The sequence below is a fragment of the Grammomys surdaster genome, unplaced genomic scaffold (genome assembly GCF_004785775.1).
Source record: "Grammomys surdaster isolate TR1022 unplaced genomic scaffold, NIH_TR_1.0 191, whole genome shotgun sequence".
Classification (NCBI taxonomy): Eukaryota; Metazoa; Chordata; class Mammalia; order Rodentia; family Muridae; genus Grammomys; species Grammomys surdaster.
Genome location: NW_021604636.1, coordinates 5,222,532 through 5,243,395, shown reverse-complemented (window position 1 = coordinate 5,243,395; position 20,864 = coordinate 5,222,532). Strand labels below are relative to the sequence as shown.

General features: G+C 34.7%; 1 protein-coding gene across 23 annotated transcripts in view; it reads left to right on the top strand.

Annotated features, from left to right (window-relative positions):
* Slc4a10 (solute carrier family 4 member 10) overlaps positions 1-20,864 on the top strand; it is a 296,786-nt gene that overhangs the window by 115,410 nt on the left and 160,512 nt on the right. For 11 of the 23 annotated variants that reach the window (XM_028769142.1, XM_028769139.1, XM_028769136.1 and 8 more), the window contains exon 2: positions 11,575-11,656. In XM_028769142.1, the coding sequence (XP_028624975.1) occupies positions 11,575-11,656 (82 nt within the window). Of the gene's footprint in view, positions 1-1,196; positions 1,452-11,574; positions 11,657-20,864 lie in introns of those variants that run through there. The other 12 variants (XM_028769129.1, XM_028769131.1, XM_028769140.1 and 9 more) reach the window with 3 other exon arrangements.

Below are 20,864 nucleotides of genomic sequence, written 5' to 3'. Positions count from 1 at the left end.
TCTCTCTCTCTCTCTCTCTCTCTCTCTCTCTCTCTCTCTCTCTCTCTCTCTCTCTGTATGTGTATATTAGTCTATGATATATTATAATCATATGCATATATATCTTCCATTAAATATGAGTAGGACAAGGAAAGTTTACCTATTTATTGTCAGTTTACATTTGTCTAAAGCACATTTGTGCATTATTTTAGCTATTATGAAATTTCAGAAGTTTAATTCACAATTATATAAATAAAGTGTTGTAGCATCATTGACTCTACCTGTACTGAATGTGTGGGCTGTCCTAAGGTAAGATCCTATACTTTGTACCCTAATTTGCTTGATTTGATGTTGGTTTTAGTCTCTGTGTTTTTTCCTTTACCGCACATACTGTTGCATCTCATGATGAAGATAAAAACACTCACAACTGTAATCCAGAGCCTTTTATTTCTAAACTTCTGTACCAGTTGCAAGGTTTCCTAAGCTGCTGTGCCGTGGTGAACAAGGGCATTTTTAGTGTGTTGAGGAGGAGGGTACAATGGTATTTCATGCTGTTAATGCAATACCTTTTACCTAGTCTTCTTTCCTAAACAACCATCAAGTCTTAGGACTTAATGATCATTTATTAACTTCTGCATGCATATTTAACTCTTTATAAGAAGAATTACATAAATACATAGAAGATATTTTTAATTGGATAATTTTAATTTTTAATTATATTTTCTGAGGTATAAATAATAAAGATTTCTGGAAATAAATGTAAATAACATGTACATGTTTACATTAATCAAAATTATCTAATATTTTATGAATAGCAACTCTTCATTTTTAGTTCCTTCTAAATCTGCTGCTTTGGTTTGAAGTTTTCTCAAAAAAGAGAGTACAAATTTATCTACAAATCATTATGCTATAGATTAGTTTTATATGGAGAATAAAAACCTGCCTAATACTTAAGATGATATTTTAACACAGTATTTTCAACAGGCATATTGGATACTTACTAAATAGAACATTGCTTATTTTAAAAAATACTGATAGGAAATGAAACGCTCATAGGACGTGAATCTGTGTAGTAGCAGCAGTGGGAACGTGAAGTCTGTGTCTGACTCTGGATGGTGCAGAACCGCTCCAAGCAGTAAGCTGGGTGTTTCAGACAGCATTAACAGCATCAGCAGACACAACTGTGTCAGCATCTCTTAGTATGCAGTGTTGGTAACTGCACAGAGGAGATGAGGAACGGTGCATGAGATCCGATATTTCGATGATGATTTAAATAGATCCTGATGAACAGATCTGCTATCTGATCTTTTTCTCACTAGTCCTGTAGATGCTGCGAGACAAGAGATGGATGAGCTTGTCTATTTACTTGTTTTTTTGTAAGACAGGAAATGTGTGATTCTTTAGGGATTTCTGGAAATAGAAAGGTCATGCAGCCTGGAACCCGTGAGCATTTCCAATCTCTAAATCAAGAGGTATGCACTTGTGAACTGTGATGATACTATTGGTATGTAATGTTGTTGCTTTGTCTAGATTATAATCCTTTGGAATATGTTAATCAACATAATTACTCATTTTCATTTGGATATTTGAACAGGTGATAATTATGGTAATGGGTAAAATATGAATTAAGAAGGGTTTACGACTATGTATGAGTTTGATTTTACTTAGAGACGGGGATTAAAGGAAGATATACTTTGTGTGATTAGAAACAATGTTTATGGCTCTTTAAAGTATTTTTCTAGATTAATCCTGATTAGATCTGGATTTACTTGAAATGATAAAAATAACAAATGAATTGAACTGAAAATAGTATTTAATCATCATCTGCCTATAGATATGTATTGCAGTATGGTTGTTAGCCGAGATTTAATCACAGTAATCAGTGTGTCAGCACTGTGCAGAACCACACAGCCGTGGAAGTTTGGTGAGTGGAAGCATGCGTGTCCAGGGTGTAAGCTAAATCATGAAATCTATATTTCATTCTGGGACATTTTTTTAAAGCCATTTTAAAATAATTTCTCAGATACTGTGATGCTCTTGGAGCTTTTAATATACACTTCTGCTAAGGCATTAATCACATCTGAAAGCTGATTGCAAATTTGTTTTACGTAAAGGAGACTTGTGGCTTCTAAGTGTCTTGAATATTTTTTTGACCCAGAGAGATTTGACATTCGCTTACTTTCATTTTAAAACTGAAAGATTGTACTCTACTAAACAATAACTTGTAGAAAATCTGTAAAGCATTGGATTTATATATTTGCTTTGTATTGAAACTCTTTGCTTCTCTCTCTCTCTCTCTCTGCATATAAATGAAGCCTCTCAAGTTTAAATTCATTTAACTTTTCTTTAGGATAGGCTTTCCTCAGACTTGCATTCTCAACACAGCAGAATTATGTGGTTAACCTTCAGATTTTTAAAGAAAGAACTGTATTTAATTTATTTTAATGACACATCCTTCTGAGTCAGTTGTAGAGAACTATCAAATGTTTGGTAAGTTTGTCATCAAAAGAAGATGAATGTTAAAACACTTCTCAAGAGGACAGTGTTGTCTTCACAGTTCTGTAGCATGACTATGACTTGCTTAACATCTCATAAGTGTGAAAAATGTGTTATTAGAAATGAATACATTGGACAAAGCCTGAAACAGTGAATAAATTCAGTTATGGGCTGTTTCTCTTTTTTTAATTAAAAACACATTGAAAACATTCTTCCTACTGATATTGGATATAATTTATATGTTATTTTGGCTACTTAGCAGCTTACATTATTATTAGTTGGGAAGACTGCCATATTCTTAAGCTTGATTAATTTTGGAAGATTTGAATATACCTTTTAGTTGCTACAAAACCTGTTTAATCTGTTAGAATTTATTTCCAGTATTTGCATGTATTAGTCACTAGGAGTACATTCTGTTTCTTGGCATGGCTTCAGGATTCCTCTGGGCCTTGGTTTCACAACATTTTGCTATATTTTTGCTGTATTTTTGGCCTTTTAGAAGAACCAAACCATAAAGTATTTGGTTATGTTCTTTAGTAACACTTAAGTTTCATTAATTTTACTATATGAAAAAAGTCTTAGAATTGTTATTACTGTTGCAAATCAGAAAAATATCTCTGCTACTGTGTCAAAATATATTGCACCAAAAAGTAAAAACCAGTCAGAGTGCTGCAGACATTTAAATGGAATGCCAACCATGCTTCCTGTTTAGCATGATAGATTTGAACTTTGAACAGCGAAGTTCATTACTAATCTCCTTAGGAGAGCAAGAGGTTATCTTTTTACAGTACCCATTATTTTACCGTGTGTGTCATACATCATAAAATTTTCTAAAGATAAGTTGTTCATAAATAATTGTTTGTATAATTCTTTAATTCAGAGAATATTATGAGATCATCTGTAGGATATTGTATTTAGCAAAAAAGAAAAGCTGCTTGTTGCTGTTAAGGCATGAATGAGAAAATGCATAGATGTTAATGTAGATATTTTGGGATGACTCTTCAAAAGTGGTTTATTACAATTTACCTTTAGTGTGAGTTACATATTACTGTTCTTTCCTCCCACATACATTTCATAATATTAGAGAAATCAAAGGTAGACTTATAGCTAGATTAATAAGTATGCAGAGTGCAATTTTATTGGGAGACAAAAAGACTGCAAATTCAAGGCCAGATTGAGCTACACAGAAAGATCCTGTATCAAAAAAAAAAAAAGTTCTATATTTATAAGCCAACAGAAATTGGTTTTAAGGTGTGTTCAACCCAGTCCCTGTCAGGCAGCTAAGGCAGAGACCCAGAGACTCATGTTTAAATTAGAGATACAACTGTAATTCCGGGTGAAGTATGAATAATTCAGTTCGTATGTGAAGTATAGAAGAGAGTTATTAATTTTGAGGTTAAACATTTGAAATAAGAAGCAGAAAGTATGGAGAAATATGGCTGTAATTGGATGATCTGAGCTGTACTTGGAACAAAAAGTATCTGAGTGCACACATCAGATTGAAAATTCTTAGAGTTTTAAAATTTTGAGACTGGATCTTCCTGTATAGGGTAGTCCCCAGATTAGTTGAAAATTTTCGTTCTTTTGACCTGGTCTCCCAATTGCTGGAATCACATATGTCTACCACTTCACCTGCCTGAAAACATGGAGATCTGATGAAAAGTACTGGAGAATTGGTCACCTCAGGCTCTGAGCAAGGGGCCTGGGAGAAACTATAACGGAAACAGGTGTTCGCTTCTGACTGATGGACAGTAGGTGTTACTCTGTTCTGTTTTATATCAACGTGCTTGCTGAAAATAGCAGAGAGGTGGGTAGAACATAGAACAGATGCAAATCCTCTATTTTCCACTCCCAAACTGGGCATTTTGCCCAGTAGTGCCTCCAAAGTGCTTGATGTCTTGTATTAAAACCTTCAATTAAAGCAGTACAGACTGAGTTACAAATTGATTCTGGTTTGTAATAGCTGAGCTAATGTAAGACGTCATATATACTGTGGTTAAATATCTAGTTGGCATATTCTGGTGGTTCAAACTTAGCTATATTATAAACCAGCTGTATGATGACTAGTCTTTTTTTATTTGTAACTAAGGGAAAGTATTCCTCAAAGTATTGTGAGTATTAGATGAGTTTATGTACATAAAGCAGTTGTGATAGTTTGTGGCATGTAGTATGCAAATTAGTAATACTCTTTGGTATTTGGGAAGATGATTTTGTTCATTCAAATTACTAGCGTATATCCACTGTACATGATAATGGGTTTGAGTATGGCATTTTAATGCATGTATAGCATGGATGGGATTAGTTTGGATGTTTGTTAATAGATGAATTGATGAGCAAAATGTGGTGTATCTATGAACAGTGTTGATTTACTCAGCCCTAAAGAACAAAATCAGGCCATTTCAATGAAAATGGATGGAGCGAGAGATAATCATGTTGTGAAAAAGAAGCCAGACTGAGGGATAATTGTCGAATGTTTTTTTCTTATGAATTCCTATTTAAATAAATATGTGTAGGTGTAGATGTGGAGGAAGGAGAGTGGTCTACAGAGAGGAGATACGCAGTAAAAGGTAGGAGGCAGAAAGAATATGATATACTTGAGCAATACACAATATCCCAGCTCAGCTTTAGCCTATCGGAGTAAATGAAACCATCCATCACAGGAGAAGCTTCGTAGAACCATAGAGTAGAGTGCATAGAACCATACAGTCTTGAGCATAAAATTATGATTTTCAAACTAAGAACAGATTATTTTCTCCTGACCTCCTCATTTCTGGGGAAAAATGAAATAAAGAACAGAAGAACAGCTCCTGTGTTTTGAAGTCATTTTAAGAACTCTGGCCCTTTTGAGACTCTGGGAATGAAAATTAAATTCCTGAGTAGATTTAGTAGTTAGTTGACCCAGTAGGGGGGCAGAAACAAGATGAAGGATTTTAATAAAATTCTTTATCAAAATTGCCCATGAGAGCATTACTCAGTCTCCCCACAAGCACTCAGAAGTTCCAGATTTCATATCCTAAAAGACCTCCTGCTTGTCCCCAATGTAGCTCTGTTTTATTGGCAGGTAATCTGATTTAGCCTTGGCTTTGTTTTTGACATTTCCTAACCAAGGGCAATGTAGTGAGATCATTTAGTACAGTGACTACTCATGTCACTGTGGCAAATATTTGGATAAACAGAACTTTGTTTTAGAGACATTTGATATAATAATTATTATTCTAATCATAGGAGCCACTGGCTATCTTAGCTTGGCTTTTGTATGCTTAGAAATAATAAAGTAATCCCTCTAATATATTAATATTACCTCTAAGTGTAATATTACCTCACACATCAGAGTTTTTAGGCTGCCCAAGAATAACAGGAAAGATAAATAAAAATCCTTTGTCAGTTCATTTGTTCATCACAGCTTGGATATAACTTTGGTATTAGACCTAAGAAAGTGCCTTTTGTATTGAAAAGTTAAAAATCTAATACTCTTTTAAATATAGCTTCTATACCAAGTATGTCAGAAGTAAAAGTTTTGTGGGGTTGCAGAGATGGCACAGTTGGTAAACTACGTGCCTTACCTGCGTGAGAATCCAAATCTGATCTACAGAACCCACAGAATAAGGTCGAATCTGCTTGCAATCTTAGTGTGAATATGAAACCAGAAAAAGGTGAGCCTTTAATTGTATTTGGAAAACAATAGCAAACATACAATTAAAGACTTTAAAAAATTCCTTTGAGTTGTTCTTATTCCTTGTGATTTAATATTGCTTGGGAAAGAGACAAGGTAAGGACTGGACAAGACAGAGGTTTAGCACACCCCAGTACTTCCTTTAGGATTATAGACTTATTCCTGGAAGAAAGCTTGTGCTTTGAGTAGCTACTCAGACTTTTTTTCATGAATTACAAATGATTACACCTAATGGTGAAAATTCATTAACACTAACAATTTTACTCTAACTTTTACTATGTATTATTCTATATTATTTTTAATTATAAAAATATGTGTTTACTATATAATTTTACTGTAATTGCTATTTAAAGTTCAAATATTATTTTCTTTCTTAAGAAGCAAGTAAAAGACATTTATAGATCTAGGAATCCTTTCTCTCAAGTCATTAAAAATAATATAGGAACATTAGTAAGAAAACAAGCTTAAAAATTGGATATTTCATTAAACTCCTGCTTTTAAAAAGTGAGCAGTACACAGCTAGCCATTGAACTGATCATGGGGTTCCCAATGGAGGAGTTAGAGTGAAGACTGTAGGAGCTGAAAGGGTTTGTGGGCCCCATGAGGAGAGCAATAATACCAACCAACCAGAGCTCCCAGGGTCTAAACCACCAGCCTGGGAGAACTTAGGGAGGGATCCATGGCTCCAACTGTATATGTAAGGGTGGAGGGCCCTGTCGAGCATAGGTGGGAGCAGAGATCCTTGGTCTCATGAAGGCTGGACGCCCCAGGGGGTGGGAATTTGAGGGTGGGAAGGTGGGAGTGGGGGGTTGGTAGGGGCACATCCGCAGAGAAGCAGGAGGAGGGGTGAGGGGATAGGGGGTTCCTGGGCATGGTGGGGAATGGGGTAAGGAGATAACATATGAAATGTAAATAAAACATCCAATAAAAAAAGGAAAAAAAAGTGAGCAGTAGGATCCAGTGAAGTATGTTGCAAAATGTGCTGCATGTAATTATGTGCACTATTATTCATTTTGCCCATTCTCTATATCCAGCTTCAGTTAAAGGTTATGTAAGTATACTGACATCTCTGGGCACTGGAGGAGAAGACAGTGCCAGCACAGCAGCTAACCTCTGAGGTCATGGACCTGGACTTGATTGACTCTCATATTTTCATCTTGACTTTCTGTTTTATCTTTAAAAAAGCTATTCAACTCCCTTTCCCTCAGTTACCTCTGCTAAATTGAGATACTGCTATGGAGACCTCTAACATGGTGCTGAGTGTCAAATGACTTACTCCTTGAAACACTGTTAAAAGTGACCAATGAGCTCAATAAGTACCTAGGTTAATTAATATTCATTATAATCATTATACTGAATTGGGTATAGTTGTGATGTATAGTTATGTATTCCTTTAAAGTGAACTTAAATCATCACACAAATTCTACTTTACGCATAGTAGGATACAAGAGAAATTAGTTTAGCAGAGACTAAAATTGCCATTATCCAGGAAGCCTAGCTCTAGGGGAACTGCTGTCAGTCACTGTTGCAGATTATCAAGGATTACAGTGATTGATAGTTAATATTACTGCAATTGTATACCACAGTGAAATCAGAGAACTAAGAAACTTAGAATACAGAACCAGAATCCGTTAGTGGTGTGATTTGGATAAGAATCAGAAAACCAGACTTTAATTCTAGTTCTCTTGTGGGCTTGAATGTATTTTAACCCCATATAAGTTACAGTAAAGTTGTTTTGTTAATGAATTTTTATCCATTAGATATAATAATTTGTAATACATGAAAAAAATTAATCTTTCAAATTAAAAATAGCAGGGATTAATTTTCTCCCTTGAAGTCACTGATAACTCTATTCTTTGCTACAGGTCATGTCCTCTATCTGGAATTTCATTAATCATCATGATTATTTTGTTTGTCCTATAATACTTAGTTTTATTATAAATTAGTGGGATTAGTACTTTTATATACACCATTTATTATGTTTAGCCAGCTTCTGGTATAACACTTACATGCTTGCCATTTTAAAAAATACACACAAATCTTCTCCCTTCAAGTATGAACTCTTTAATCACAATTGTGTCTTTTAATTCAGCAAGAATTTTACATGTGTTAAGTGATTAGTAATAAAACTTAGTGGTAAATGAATTATGATTTATTAAATTAAGAACTCTAAAAATAGATTAGAACAATCAAAAGAAATAAATTTCAAGAGCAAAGAAATGTTGTTTATGATCAGCAGAGTAGACAAATCTGTCAACAATTATAGTGAATAATAATAGTAACAAAATAACTATTATTGATAGAATAGTTGTGATAAGGACAAATATTACTCTGGTTAACTTATTTCTCTGAAAACACATTAAACATAAATGAGTGCCAGATACTCTGCTATGCTTTTTTTTTAAAAAAAAATACTATTAGAATATGAGTTTTTAAAATCATCCCCACTCAGGATAATACTGTCTAGTTCCATCCATGCCTGCAAAACTCATGATGTCCTTGTTCTTAACAGCTGAATAGTATTTCATTGTGTAAATGAACCATATTTTCTTTATCCATTCTTCTATCTTGGGACATTGTTTCCAGCTTCTGGCTATCACAAATAAGGCTACTATGAACATAGTGGAACACATGCCCCTGTGGCATGGTGGGGCATCTTTTGGGTATATGCCCAAGAATGGTATAGCTGGGTTTTCAGATAAATCTATTTCCAATTTTCTGAGGAACCTCGTGATTGATTTCCAGAGTGGTTGTACCAGTTTGCAACCCCACCAGCAATGGAGGAGTGGTCCTCTTTCTCCACATCTTCTGCAACATGTGCTTTCACCTGAGGTTTTGATCTTAGCCATTCTGATTGGTGTGAGGTGGAATCTCCGGGTAGTTTTGATTTACATTTTCCTGATGACTAAGGACTTTGAACATTTCTTCAAGTGCTTGTCAGCCATTGGAGATTCCTCTGTTATGAATTTTATGTTTAGTTCTATACCCCATTTTTTGATTGGGTTGTTTGGTTTTTTGGAGGTTATCTTCTTGAGTTCTTTATATATTTTGGATATTAGACCTCTGCTTCTTCTTATTGAAACATTTTAAATATTTTAATAAAGAATATACAAATACCCTATGAATACTTTTTTTATTTTCATTTTTCTTTATTTTTCTTGTTCTTATTTCATACTTGATATTTCCTAGGTGTATTAGTAAGAAACCAGACATCAGGCTAAAAACATGTTCCTTTACTGTAGATTTTGCACATGTAGAACACAAAATAATCTTGATCTTGTTAGGTGGAATATATCTATAATCTTTTATTTTAAGGGCAAGTACGTTTGTATGAAATGGATACCACAATGTTGACATTTTTGCGGCAATTACAAAGCATTTAAACATGTAAATAATTTGGTTCTCCTCATGAACATGAGAAAATTTAACTTTACTTGCTACAAAATGAAATAGTGTTCAGTACACTTTCCTCCATTTACATACCTAACTGTTGTCTCCATGCTGTCTTGGCACCACTCTTCATTGCATGGAACAAGTTCTTCAGACAATACCCACCCCCTCTATCAATCTAGCACCTAATTTTCTGAAATCAATTCTAAGAAATTAGTAAACAAATCAGAAAAGTCAATTGGAAATATGCTCTGTTGCTATGGTCTCTTCTTAAAGAGTTTTAAGCTGCCTTCAATACTTTATTAAAGGGAAATAGTAGATATTTTGATGCTTTCTCTTAGGATACTTTGCCTTAGCCATCTTGAATTAAAGTTCATAGAAGTAGTTATATCTGATGATCTATATAAAAAGGATTATAATATCACTGATAATATAATTCTCAAAGTACATTTAAATGTTTTTGCCTTTCAACTTAAATTAATCGATAAAAAATAAAATTTTAAGTGTTAGTGAGTTACTATGCAATATGTGATGCACATAGATTGGCTGTTTCATTTGCAGTTCATTTCTTTCATTTTACTCCCCTTGTTAAACTGGAAAATGAGACAACCTGTCACCCAGTCCCCAAGGCTGCGTAGTAGGAGATTCTTTATTCGATAGTCCTTTCATTTTCAGAATATCTCTGACATACATCAGCTCTCCTGATCTTCCCTCTAGATCTCAGAAAAAATGGAGTCACTGTTTTGATGTTTCTACTTAGACATTTGGACTAGTTAGACATTCCGTACTTAGCCTGGAACTTCTTCATTCTGATACATCAAGTTAGAATTTAGTAGACTGTCCATTTGACCTCTTTTAGAACACCTTGATCAAGCAGCTTTCATCCTAGGTCTCTGTGAATCAGACCACTTGTTACTGCTTTGATTTTGTTGTTGTTATGCTAAACATACCTGCTTTGTCTTTGGCTATTAAGTTCTGTCATGTGTGTCCCACATCCAATTTCCTCACAGCCTTTAAGGTTTCCAGCTCAGGGATAACAGCAGATTATTGGACTCAGTTCAAGATTGCTTTTTCAACTAAAGAAAGTTCTTACATATGTCTGATGTTTCAAAGTTGTTGGGTAGATAGAAGGAAACGGTTCTTCTCTTTTACAATGCACTCACTGTTTTTTTTAAGATTTTTTTCCATTTTAAATAGTCATGTATTGGAGTTGACTTAGAACTAGATCTTAGAAGCTTCATTCTTTTGAACATTTTCCTATTATGTTCAGTGTTCTTTTTAAATCAATTTTTGTATGTATTCTTGAGCAGATAGAAGTTGGACATAGTTTCATTGTATTGAGTATTTTGTGTTCTTTTTCATCCTATGTGGTCAAATTGATTATATTAAATACTTTATACATTATTTTGCTGATACCAAATTATTCAGTATGTTTTGAGTATGTGTACAATGTTCATATATGTAGCATCTATTCAGTCATTCTAGAATGGGAAATATGTATGGAGACTAAATGAAGACTTAATCACATGATAATAATTTATAATCCTGCTCAGTAAGGTGTCTCACACTGAAGCAAAGTAATTATAGAGTTTTCATTTGTCTACTAATTGTCTACTAATTGCTTTCAAGGGGCTAGATCAATTTTTAATGGAAGTGGAATTAATTCACTCTGCCATAACATGTGTGGTGTCAATACTAACGATTTTCATATTTTTCTTGTAAAATGTGATCCTGTTAATAGGAGTTGTTTATCAGGGATTAAAATGAGTGTTACTAAATTCACAAGATTTGTTTTAATCTTTTCATCTCCCTAACAAATAATGCCAATAGGAATGTATGACCTTGTCAATGTTAAATCAAAGAACTAACTACTCTGAATATATGATCAAATTTATTTTAGCTTCTTTTTACCCAACAATTGCTAGTCTGGCAGACTAAATATCTAAACAGTGGATAACGTTAAGGCTTCTTTTTTGAAATTAAGAGACTATTGCCATACTTACATTTGCTTAATTTTATTTTTCCTCATGCTATAGAGAAATGATGAAGAGGCTGTTGTGGACAGAGGTGGAACACGTTCTATTCTCAAAACACATTTTGAGAAAGAAGATTTAGAAGGTGAGTAATTATTCTGGTGGGATAGTTGATAAATTTCCATGGATATTTCAAAGAGGATTGTAATTTTTTTAATTGTGGAGAAATGAAAGTATTGATATGAAAGTGCTGATGCTGTGTTGGTGTAGAATATTATATGATTGTTCTGGAACAGTCTAGAATGCCAACAGGCAAACCTACAAATGGTGAGCTGCATTTGCTCACACACATATTTGTTCAGTTCATTCAATATTCTAGGGAATATTGGTGGCATATTTTCAATAATCTCTGTTTTAAGGAATTACAATTAAGTAGAGACTGAAAAGAAAAAAGTAGATATATATTATCTGTGATATGTTAGGAAAAGAAGAGCCTGTTATCAGAGTAGGCTGTCCCTCGAAAACAATTAAAGACAGTTGGTCTTCTATTCAGATATCAAAGAAACTCCATTTCTTTGTGTTCTCTTCAATGAGAAAGGACTGCTAATCCAGTGGGTGAGATAGTACAGTCTGCTGTTTAATTATACACATACTAACAGCAGACTGCAGTTGGTTGAAATGCCAGGTCTGTCCCTTCATTAGCATAGGGCCTTTAGTTGACTTTCTGCATCTTAATTCTCTCAATTGTTAGTGCACTAAAAGCAATGTACATATCATAAGGATTTTTAGAAAAACAGGATACAATATTTCAAAAAATACCTAGGGGTAGAATAATCAGTGGTTACAACAGCACAATTTAATATTCATGCAGAATTAACTTTCAAGTTTTTAATCAGGAATTTTGTTCATCTCTTAAATATGAGTTATACACAATGTTTTTGTCCTTTGAACATAGGGTAAAACCTAGATGGTCTTAAGCATAGGTTAAACAGAACTGATTATTCATTGTGTGAAGAAACAGAATGTTTTTCAATTTAAGCACTGAAAAATAAGCTTTTAAATCACAATTAGTTTAATAGTGTTTGAATATTAATTTTAGTTGCAATGATTTCATAGCATGATAGTTGATGCTACATTTGGAAACCACTTTTACAAACACAGATATTGTTTATAATATACATTGCCTGTAACAGGTATTTTGTATGGTGCACAAAAAATAATATCCAGGTCCAAGAAGGTCACACTTGTTGGATGAGCCTAGTGATTTGCTATACTACACATATTTTATTGTATAAATTATAAATAAAAATCCTTGAAAATCAAAGTTGTAATGTTTTATATAAAATAATTTTTCTTAGGTTTGTGCAACAACAAATTACAGTTTTTACCTTAGCATTCTTCATTTATTCAACATTAACCATGTAAAGAGATGTGCAGAGATGCTTTTAGTCTTAAAAATAAGGCTTATCTCTCACAACCCATGTTGTTTGGGTTACATTTTATGATTACATTAATCAGTTTGATTCTAAGTATAGCCAGAACCAAGCAGAACAGGAAAACTTAAAGAGATGAAAAATGGACTTTACAACTTAAAGCAAGACAGTATAAAATTTCAATTCTTAAATAACAATAAGTTACTAAATAACATTGAATTGTCATACTTCATGTGAGAAATCATTTTAGATTCCCTATGACAAAAGACAAAGCACAGAGAACTGGGGATTGTTTTTAAAAACCCTGCACTAAAGATCTCACATATCTGTCTTTCTGTGTCCTTGTACTATGCATCTCATCACCGAAAGAATCCGATTCTCCCAACAGAAGCTCCCTGGATATCCCGTGTTGATGTCTAAGGAAACTGCATCTCCTAAAGTAGACTTTAAAAAAAATAAAACGAGAAAGCCAAAGTGTGTGATGACAGGCTATTTAATCTTTCTTACTGACATTTGTTGTTGTTGTTGTTGATCTTGTTTGCTATCTCAAGGTTGAAACAAAATGAAGCCATCAGTTCAGAATGTTGAATTGTTCTTCCCTCATCTTGCTGTTAATATGGGCAAGGGGAGTTAAGTTTATAAAATTAGAAAAGAAAGAACTTGTATGGGCAGGGCATTAGATAGGTATCCTATTTCTTTTTATCTCCTGTAAAATGCACTAATATTCAAGTAGAGGTTGTAGAGGGAGGTAGATACATTCATTCTAAAGGAACATGACAGCAGAACCCAATTAGATTTTTTTCTTTAATTATTAGTGTTATACATATATAAACAAAACCTGCCCAGTCCCTTTAGCATTGGTCCTATATGTATGTTTTTAGGGCTAACCACTTGCTATTAGTTGATAACTTAGGGGGCTTATTCCTGGGGAAAATTGACTCTCCTTCTTTCAGTAACCATTTACTACCTGTGGCTTTTCATCGAGGGGTGGGACTATGGAGTTCATTATTCACTGGTTGGACTTTTCTTCATATCCTGATTAGGCTGCCATATTGTTGTGATTTCATGGGTGCAGATTTTCTGTCTTATACTGAAGACAGTCTCTCAGCAGTGTCCTGGCCCTCTCGCTCCTACAGTCTTTCTGGTCCCTCTTCTCTGAGGTTCCCTCAGACTTTAAGTGTAGCCAGCCATTAGACATGGTAAGATCCCAATAGGCCACCATACTCTCTCTCTTCCTCTCCTTCATTATAGTCTTTCTAGTCTTCTGGAAGCTTCCCTCAAACAGCTTTCTCTTCTCAGTCCATTGTCCTTCCTTTGGGACTCTGACCAGCTAGATTTTAACAAGTCAATTTTACTCAGTCAGTAGCAACCTGACAAAATTTCACATTTACAAAATAATCATTATGAATTTAGGAACAAAAGGTGTTTGGTTTCATATATAATTCTATAAGTAGATATTGATTTGAAACTGGGAGAATACATTTACTGCATTAATGGCATGAGCTTGGATCTGGCATGTGATGTTAATCTGTCTGTTTGCCTTTGCTTTGGTTCATTTTATAGTACTGCTAAGTTGGTCTTTGGTTTTAGAGAGTCCATTGATCATGCTTCACAAGTTATGCTTCTCTTCCCTAAAAAAATCCACCAAGAAACCCAACCAAAAAGTGAGCCTAAAAATACGTTCAATTTCATTAAAAAGCCATCTTGGAGTTAAATATTTGTGTGAATAAGCCACACACATGGCAATTAACACTTAATAATTCACAAATAATTACAGCAAAATACTGAGTTGTCCTTCTAGATATAAAATACATTACTGAAAAATAATGTAATTGTTAAAGCTATATTTTACACACATTTTCTGGGCTAAACATTATAAGGGAATACAGAATGATTAAATACTTATAATTCTTAATTGTATCATGATACATAAAATATTAATATGTGATATTAATATATTATATAACACAATATAATTAATAATTATAATTAAATTATTTTTATTACTAAAATAACATTTACAACTGGTAGAACACAATTGGATTGTTCTTCCCTGGCATCTGTGAGTAAGCATTTTTATCTAGAGCAGTGGTTCTCAACCTTCCTAATCCTGTGACCCTTTAATAACAATTTCTCATGTGGTGACCCCCAACCATAAAATTATTTTTATTTTTGCTACTTCATAACTCTAATTTTGCTACTGTCATGAAACATAATCTAAATATCTGATATGTGACCTCCCAAAGGTGTTGTGACTCACAAGTTGAGAACCACTGTCCTAGAAGGTAATGACTATAGTTAAGTCATTTGTGATGAAAATTGGTCATAAAACAAAGATGACATTACATTAATTTAAAAAAAACCATTTTTTTCAATTTTAAAAATAGGCAACAAATCTTATTTGCATTGGCTGTTATTTTTCCTATCCTAGAACATAGCAAATGGACAGGCACCTGTGCTATTATGGGGTCTATAATATATGTGCAGATTTATGAGACCTGGATATACTTGGTTAGGTAATGCAGGGGTGATATTCAGCACGAGGCAGTTAGCAATAAGTGGGAGAGTAGCAGAGATGGAGGAGGCAGCACTGGAGTTGTGGAGATGGTGGCCACTCCCTTTGTGTAATGGGAGATTCTATGACTTTAAGGAGCACATTTAGTGATGCAGACAGCACAGAATAAATATTTTAAATGGAAAAGAGTTAGGACTGATATTGGAGACAGGTACATTTTATAAATACAAAATTATGAAGTAAAAATTTTTTTTATTTGAAAATTGTTGCTTCCTAGAATTTGTGTGTATCTTAGCTACTAGAACTATCAGCATAATTTAGCATTCTGCATGCAGCTAGTAGAAATGCCAGGTGTTTAAAAATATCTTTTAAATCTCAGGTACAATATATTTAGTGGAAAATAATCACCTTCTCAAAAACAACAGCTTGGAGTAAAATATTATATTAGTTATGTTATTCATGTGTATTATACATTCTCATGAGTGACAACTGTAGGATTTCTTGCCTTCCAAATCTCTTTTTGTTTGTTTGTTTCACACATGTTTTTATAGTGTTATTATCTCTTCTATTATCTAAAACCACGATGATATGATTTAGAAGTTTTATTTATTTTTGGACATCATGCTGTCTCTAAGTTCTCTAGGTTGATGTTAGTGACATCTTTTGTTTTTTTAATTCTTTTTAATTGGTTATTTTATTTATTTACATTTCAAATGTTCCTCTTCCCTGTTTCCCCTCTGCAAACTCCGTATCTCATCTCCCCTCCTCCTGCTTCTATGAGGGTGCTCCACCACTCTCCCACGCATTCCCACCTCACCACCCTAGCATCCCTTATGCTGAGGCATTGAGCCTCCACAGGACCAAGGGTCTTCCCTCCCATTGATGCCAGATAAGGCCATCTTCTGCTACATATGCAGCTGGAGCCATGAGTACCCCTTCGTACTCTTTGGTTGGTGGTTTAGTTCCTGGGAGCTCTGTTGGGTCCGGTTAGTTGATATAGGTCTTCTTATGGGCTTGCGATCCCCTTCAGCTACTTCAGTCCTTCCCCTAACTCTTGCATTGGGGTCATCATACACAGTCTGATGATTGGCTGCAAGCATCCGTATCTGTATTGGTCAGGTGCTGGCAGAGCCTCTCAGGAGACCAGGCTCCTGTAAGCTTCTTGGCATCAGCTGTAGTGTCTGGGTTTGCTGTTTGTAGACGGGATGTGTCCCTAGGTGGAACCATCTCTGGATGGTCTTTCCTTCAGTCTCTGCTCCACTCTTTGGCCCTGTGTTTTCTTTAGAAGGAACCATTCTGGGTTAAAAATTGTTGAGATGGGTTGGTAGCCTCATCCTTCAACTAGGGGCTGTGCCTATCTACTGGAGGTGATCTCTACAGGATCTGTCTCCTCTTTGTTGGGTATTTCGGCTAATGTCATCCCAGTTGGATCCTGGGAACCTCTTGCTTACCTGGCATCTGGGACTTTCTAGTGGCTACTCACAGTTCCCCATCCCCCACTGCTACACACCTCTGTTCAATTTCCTGACCTCTCCTGTCTCCTCGTACACCTGATCCTACCACGCCCCTTTCCCCCCACCTCCTCTCTCCATAGCAACGTCTTTCCCTCTGCCTCTTTTTCTATTCCTGATGATTTACTCCACTTGGTCATCTGCTTTGTACACTCCCATTATGTCTTTTCAGCCATCCAGCCTCCTTAGCAACACCAACATGTTCTTTCTAGGCATTCTTTTGCTTCATGAGGCAATACCTAGTGAAGGATATCAAATCTCTATAGTTAGAAAACTTCTGGATTTTGATTAAAGCAAACCTCAATACAATTGAAATTAACCAATTTTTACTTTTGTTTTCCATGTCAGTTTGGGATTTAGTAAGTCTAAAGTGTGATACAACAAAGAGAAAATAATTAGTAGTTTAAAATTTATTCTAATTACCTTCTAATACATATAGGTTACCCAGTTAAATTTGAATTTTATGCAACTACTGAATGCTTTAATAATGATAACTGTACTATGCAGGTCCATGTAATATTTTCATTATGTCATATTTGTTAAATCTGTAAATCTCTAGTAGTAGATATTAGGATGATCCATTAATATGTTTCTTTAAAAACTGAGGCATGGACTAGTGAGATGAATTTGGAGGGTAAAAGTGCTTGCTTTCAAGACAGATGATTGGAGATAGAGCCACAGGACCCAACTGGTAGAACGAGAGATCCATTCCATTTCCTGTTGTTCTCTGATCTCCATAGGAAAACTGTAACATATACATATCATACACCCCTAGTCACGCATACATATGCACATACACACACACACATAATAAAGAAATGTATTTATAAATGTAATAAAAGAAAACCAAGTCAGTGGTTTCCTTGCTAGTCAGTAGTTTTGGCTTCCAGTGATTCATATCTGTGTGCCATGTAGTCATTCTTTTCATCAGAAAGGAGCTGTTACCTACAGAAGCACCTATCCTGTGGCATACTGAGTTCAGTGAAGCACAAAAGCTGCAGAGAAGTACATTAGTTGATCTTTTGTAAAATTTTGAAACTCCGATATACTTACTGCCCCTGTTTCAGGGTTAACCCATGGGATTACTCGAGGTCTGCTGTTACAAGTGAAGCTTGATTTGGCTTCCCACTGTAGTAAGCTGTGTTTCCTAATTTTCTCACAAGTGTTATTGCTGCCAGTTTTCAGCAAACTCTGAACACAACTATCTGTCTAGGAATCTGTTGCCTGGGGAACTCAGTCTGCTCATTGAACATTCCCTGGAACCCAAGTAGTTTGTTGTTGTCTTGTTTGGTTTTTATTTTTATTTTAAATCCTGACCTCAGTTTCCCCTCCCTACTCTCCTCCCAGTCTCTTTCTCCCACCTCCCTTCTTCCCCCATCCACTCCTTCTCCATTTCTCTTTAGAAAACTCACCATCCTCAGTGAATATCAATCAGCCATGGAATATCAAGTTGCAATAAGAAGACTAGTCATCTCTTTTATTAAGGCTAGACAAGGCAACCAGTAGGGAGAAAGGGTCTCAAAGGCAGTTAACAGAGTCAAAGACAGTTCCTGCTCCCACTGTTAGGAGTCTCAACAAGAAGGTCAAGCTACACAATTGTAAGACATTTGTGGAGGGCCTAAGTCAGTCCCATGTGGGCTCCCTAGTATCTGACTGTTTCCCGTGACTGATATTTCTAGATGGTGTTAGCAACCCAGTAATTATGTACCAGCTATGTGGTATAGTCATTTCACAGAATAAAACAGAATTCTCTTCTTGAGTAAATGATTTGACCTCCTTCAGATCAGACTTAAAAAAAGTTTAGTTTTTAAATACAAATATTACTTTAGTTACCGAATGCATATCCTTCTCCAATGTGCACTGTAAACGTCACAGATGACGATGCCATTGCCACATTGAGATCGGCTTCAGTATCAGTGTTGTTGGATAATTAAAATGTTTCCAATTTTGATTCTCCTAAACATAAAAGTAGTAACATAATTTAAGTGTGAAACCAAGATTAGACAAGGTTTGTTCACAGAAGTAATATTGTTTTATATTGAGTTCTTTGTTTTGTTCTATGGAAAAATGTTTTCTCTTTACTGATATATGCATCAAGAAAACTCTGACATTTGGGGGGGAAAGTATTTTTCCCAGTCCATGATTCTTTTCTGTTTACACCTGGTATTCTCAATACTCATTATGAATTATATGTAAACTTCTTTAGTCTTTAATGTTTCATCTAACAAAGACTCAAATAGGGAAGGATTTTATAAGTTTTTCAAAGATTTTGTGAAAAAAGAAATCACTCTTTGGCACAATTCTGCAAGGAGTTCAGTAGAATAATCACAGTTTTAGCTTTGAACCTATATTTTAGGAATGATTATTTTGCTATGCAAATAATATATTTATTTGTTTTGATGAAAAAGAATATTTTGATTAAAACTTTTTTGCAGACAATATTTTTTATTATAGTCTTCCCCTCCTCCAACTCCTCCCAAATCCTCCCTCTCACTCACTCAACTTCATTCTTTCTCACAACAAAAACAAAGATAAAATAAAAAAAAAAACCAACAAAACAAAAAAAAATGAGCAAAACAATACCTGGACACACACAAAGTCTGTTTTTTCTTGGCCAACTACTTTTTTTCATTAATTAATCAATTAATCTATTCACTTTACATCCCAATATGAACCCCTTCTCCTCCCAGTCTCCCCTCACAGTTCCTTTCCCTCATTTCCCCTCTCCTTTACCTCTGAGAAGGGGGGGTCTGGTAACACTTCCCCCCCAGCTCCCAGTACCCAAACTCAACTTTAAATAGGACAGCATAAAGCCAGATATACTGTACCTGATAAAAGAAAGAATAGGAAATAATCTTGAATTCATTGTCACAGAAATTACTTTTTGAACAGAATACTATTAGCACAGACTCTAAGATTAAAAATTAATAGGACCTTATCAAACTGAAAAGGCTTCTATAAGGCCAAGGATACATCAGTCAGACAAAGTAGCAGCTTACATAACTCAAAAAGAATTTTACCAATTCCACATAAATAGAGGGCTAATATTTAAAATAAAAAACAACTCAAAAAACTAAATATCAAGAAAACAAATAACCCAATTTAAAAATGGGGTACTGGTGTAAACAGGACTTTCAAGTAGAACACCAAATGACTGAAAAGCAAACAAATGTTTAACATCATTATCCATCAGGAAAATGCAAATTAAAACTACTTTGAGATTTCATTTTACACCTGCATCAATAAAACAACAACAACAACAACAACAACAAAAAACCCCCCAAAAATCCTATAGCTGTATATAGAAAGAATGACTCATCCTATGACAAAGCCACTATCTCAGGCATGCTCGTTGCTCCTCTATTCACAATAGACAAGAATTTGAAATAACCTAGATGTCTCTCAACAGAAGAATGGATGAAGAAATTGTCATACATTTATGCATGCAAAGAAATTGTGGTATATTTGTATATGCAATATTACTCAGCCATTAAAAAGCAAGAAATTTTCAGGTAAATGCCTGGAACTAGAAAAAAAAATCTTCCTGAGTGAGGTAACTCAGACTGAGAATGACAAATATGCTATATATTTGCTTATATGTGGATATTTACTTCTAAGTCAATGATAAAAAGTTACTATCTGTAGAACCATTCATGTTAGACATAGGTTAAAGGGCTAGGAGTGGGCAGACAGATCTCTCTAGGGAAAGAAAATAGTTGGGGGGGGGGCCCGGGACTCCTGGGAATGAGAAGAGGGGGAAGAAGGGGACACGGGAGAGAATATGAGGAGAGACATGAAATTAATGGCCATTTGAGGGATAGTATAGAAACATAATACAGCAGAAATTTCATCCATATATATGTATGGATATATATATATATATATATATATATA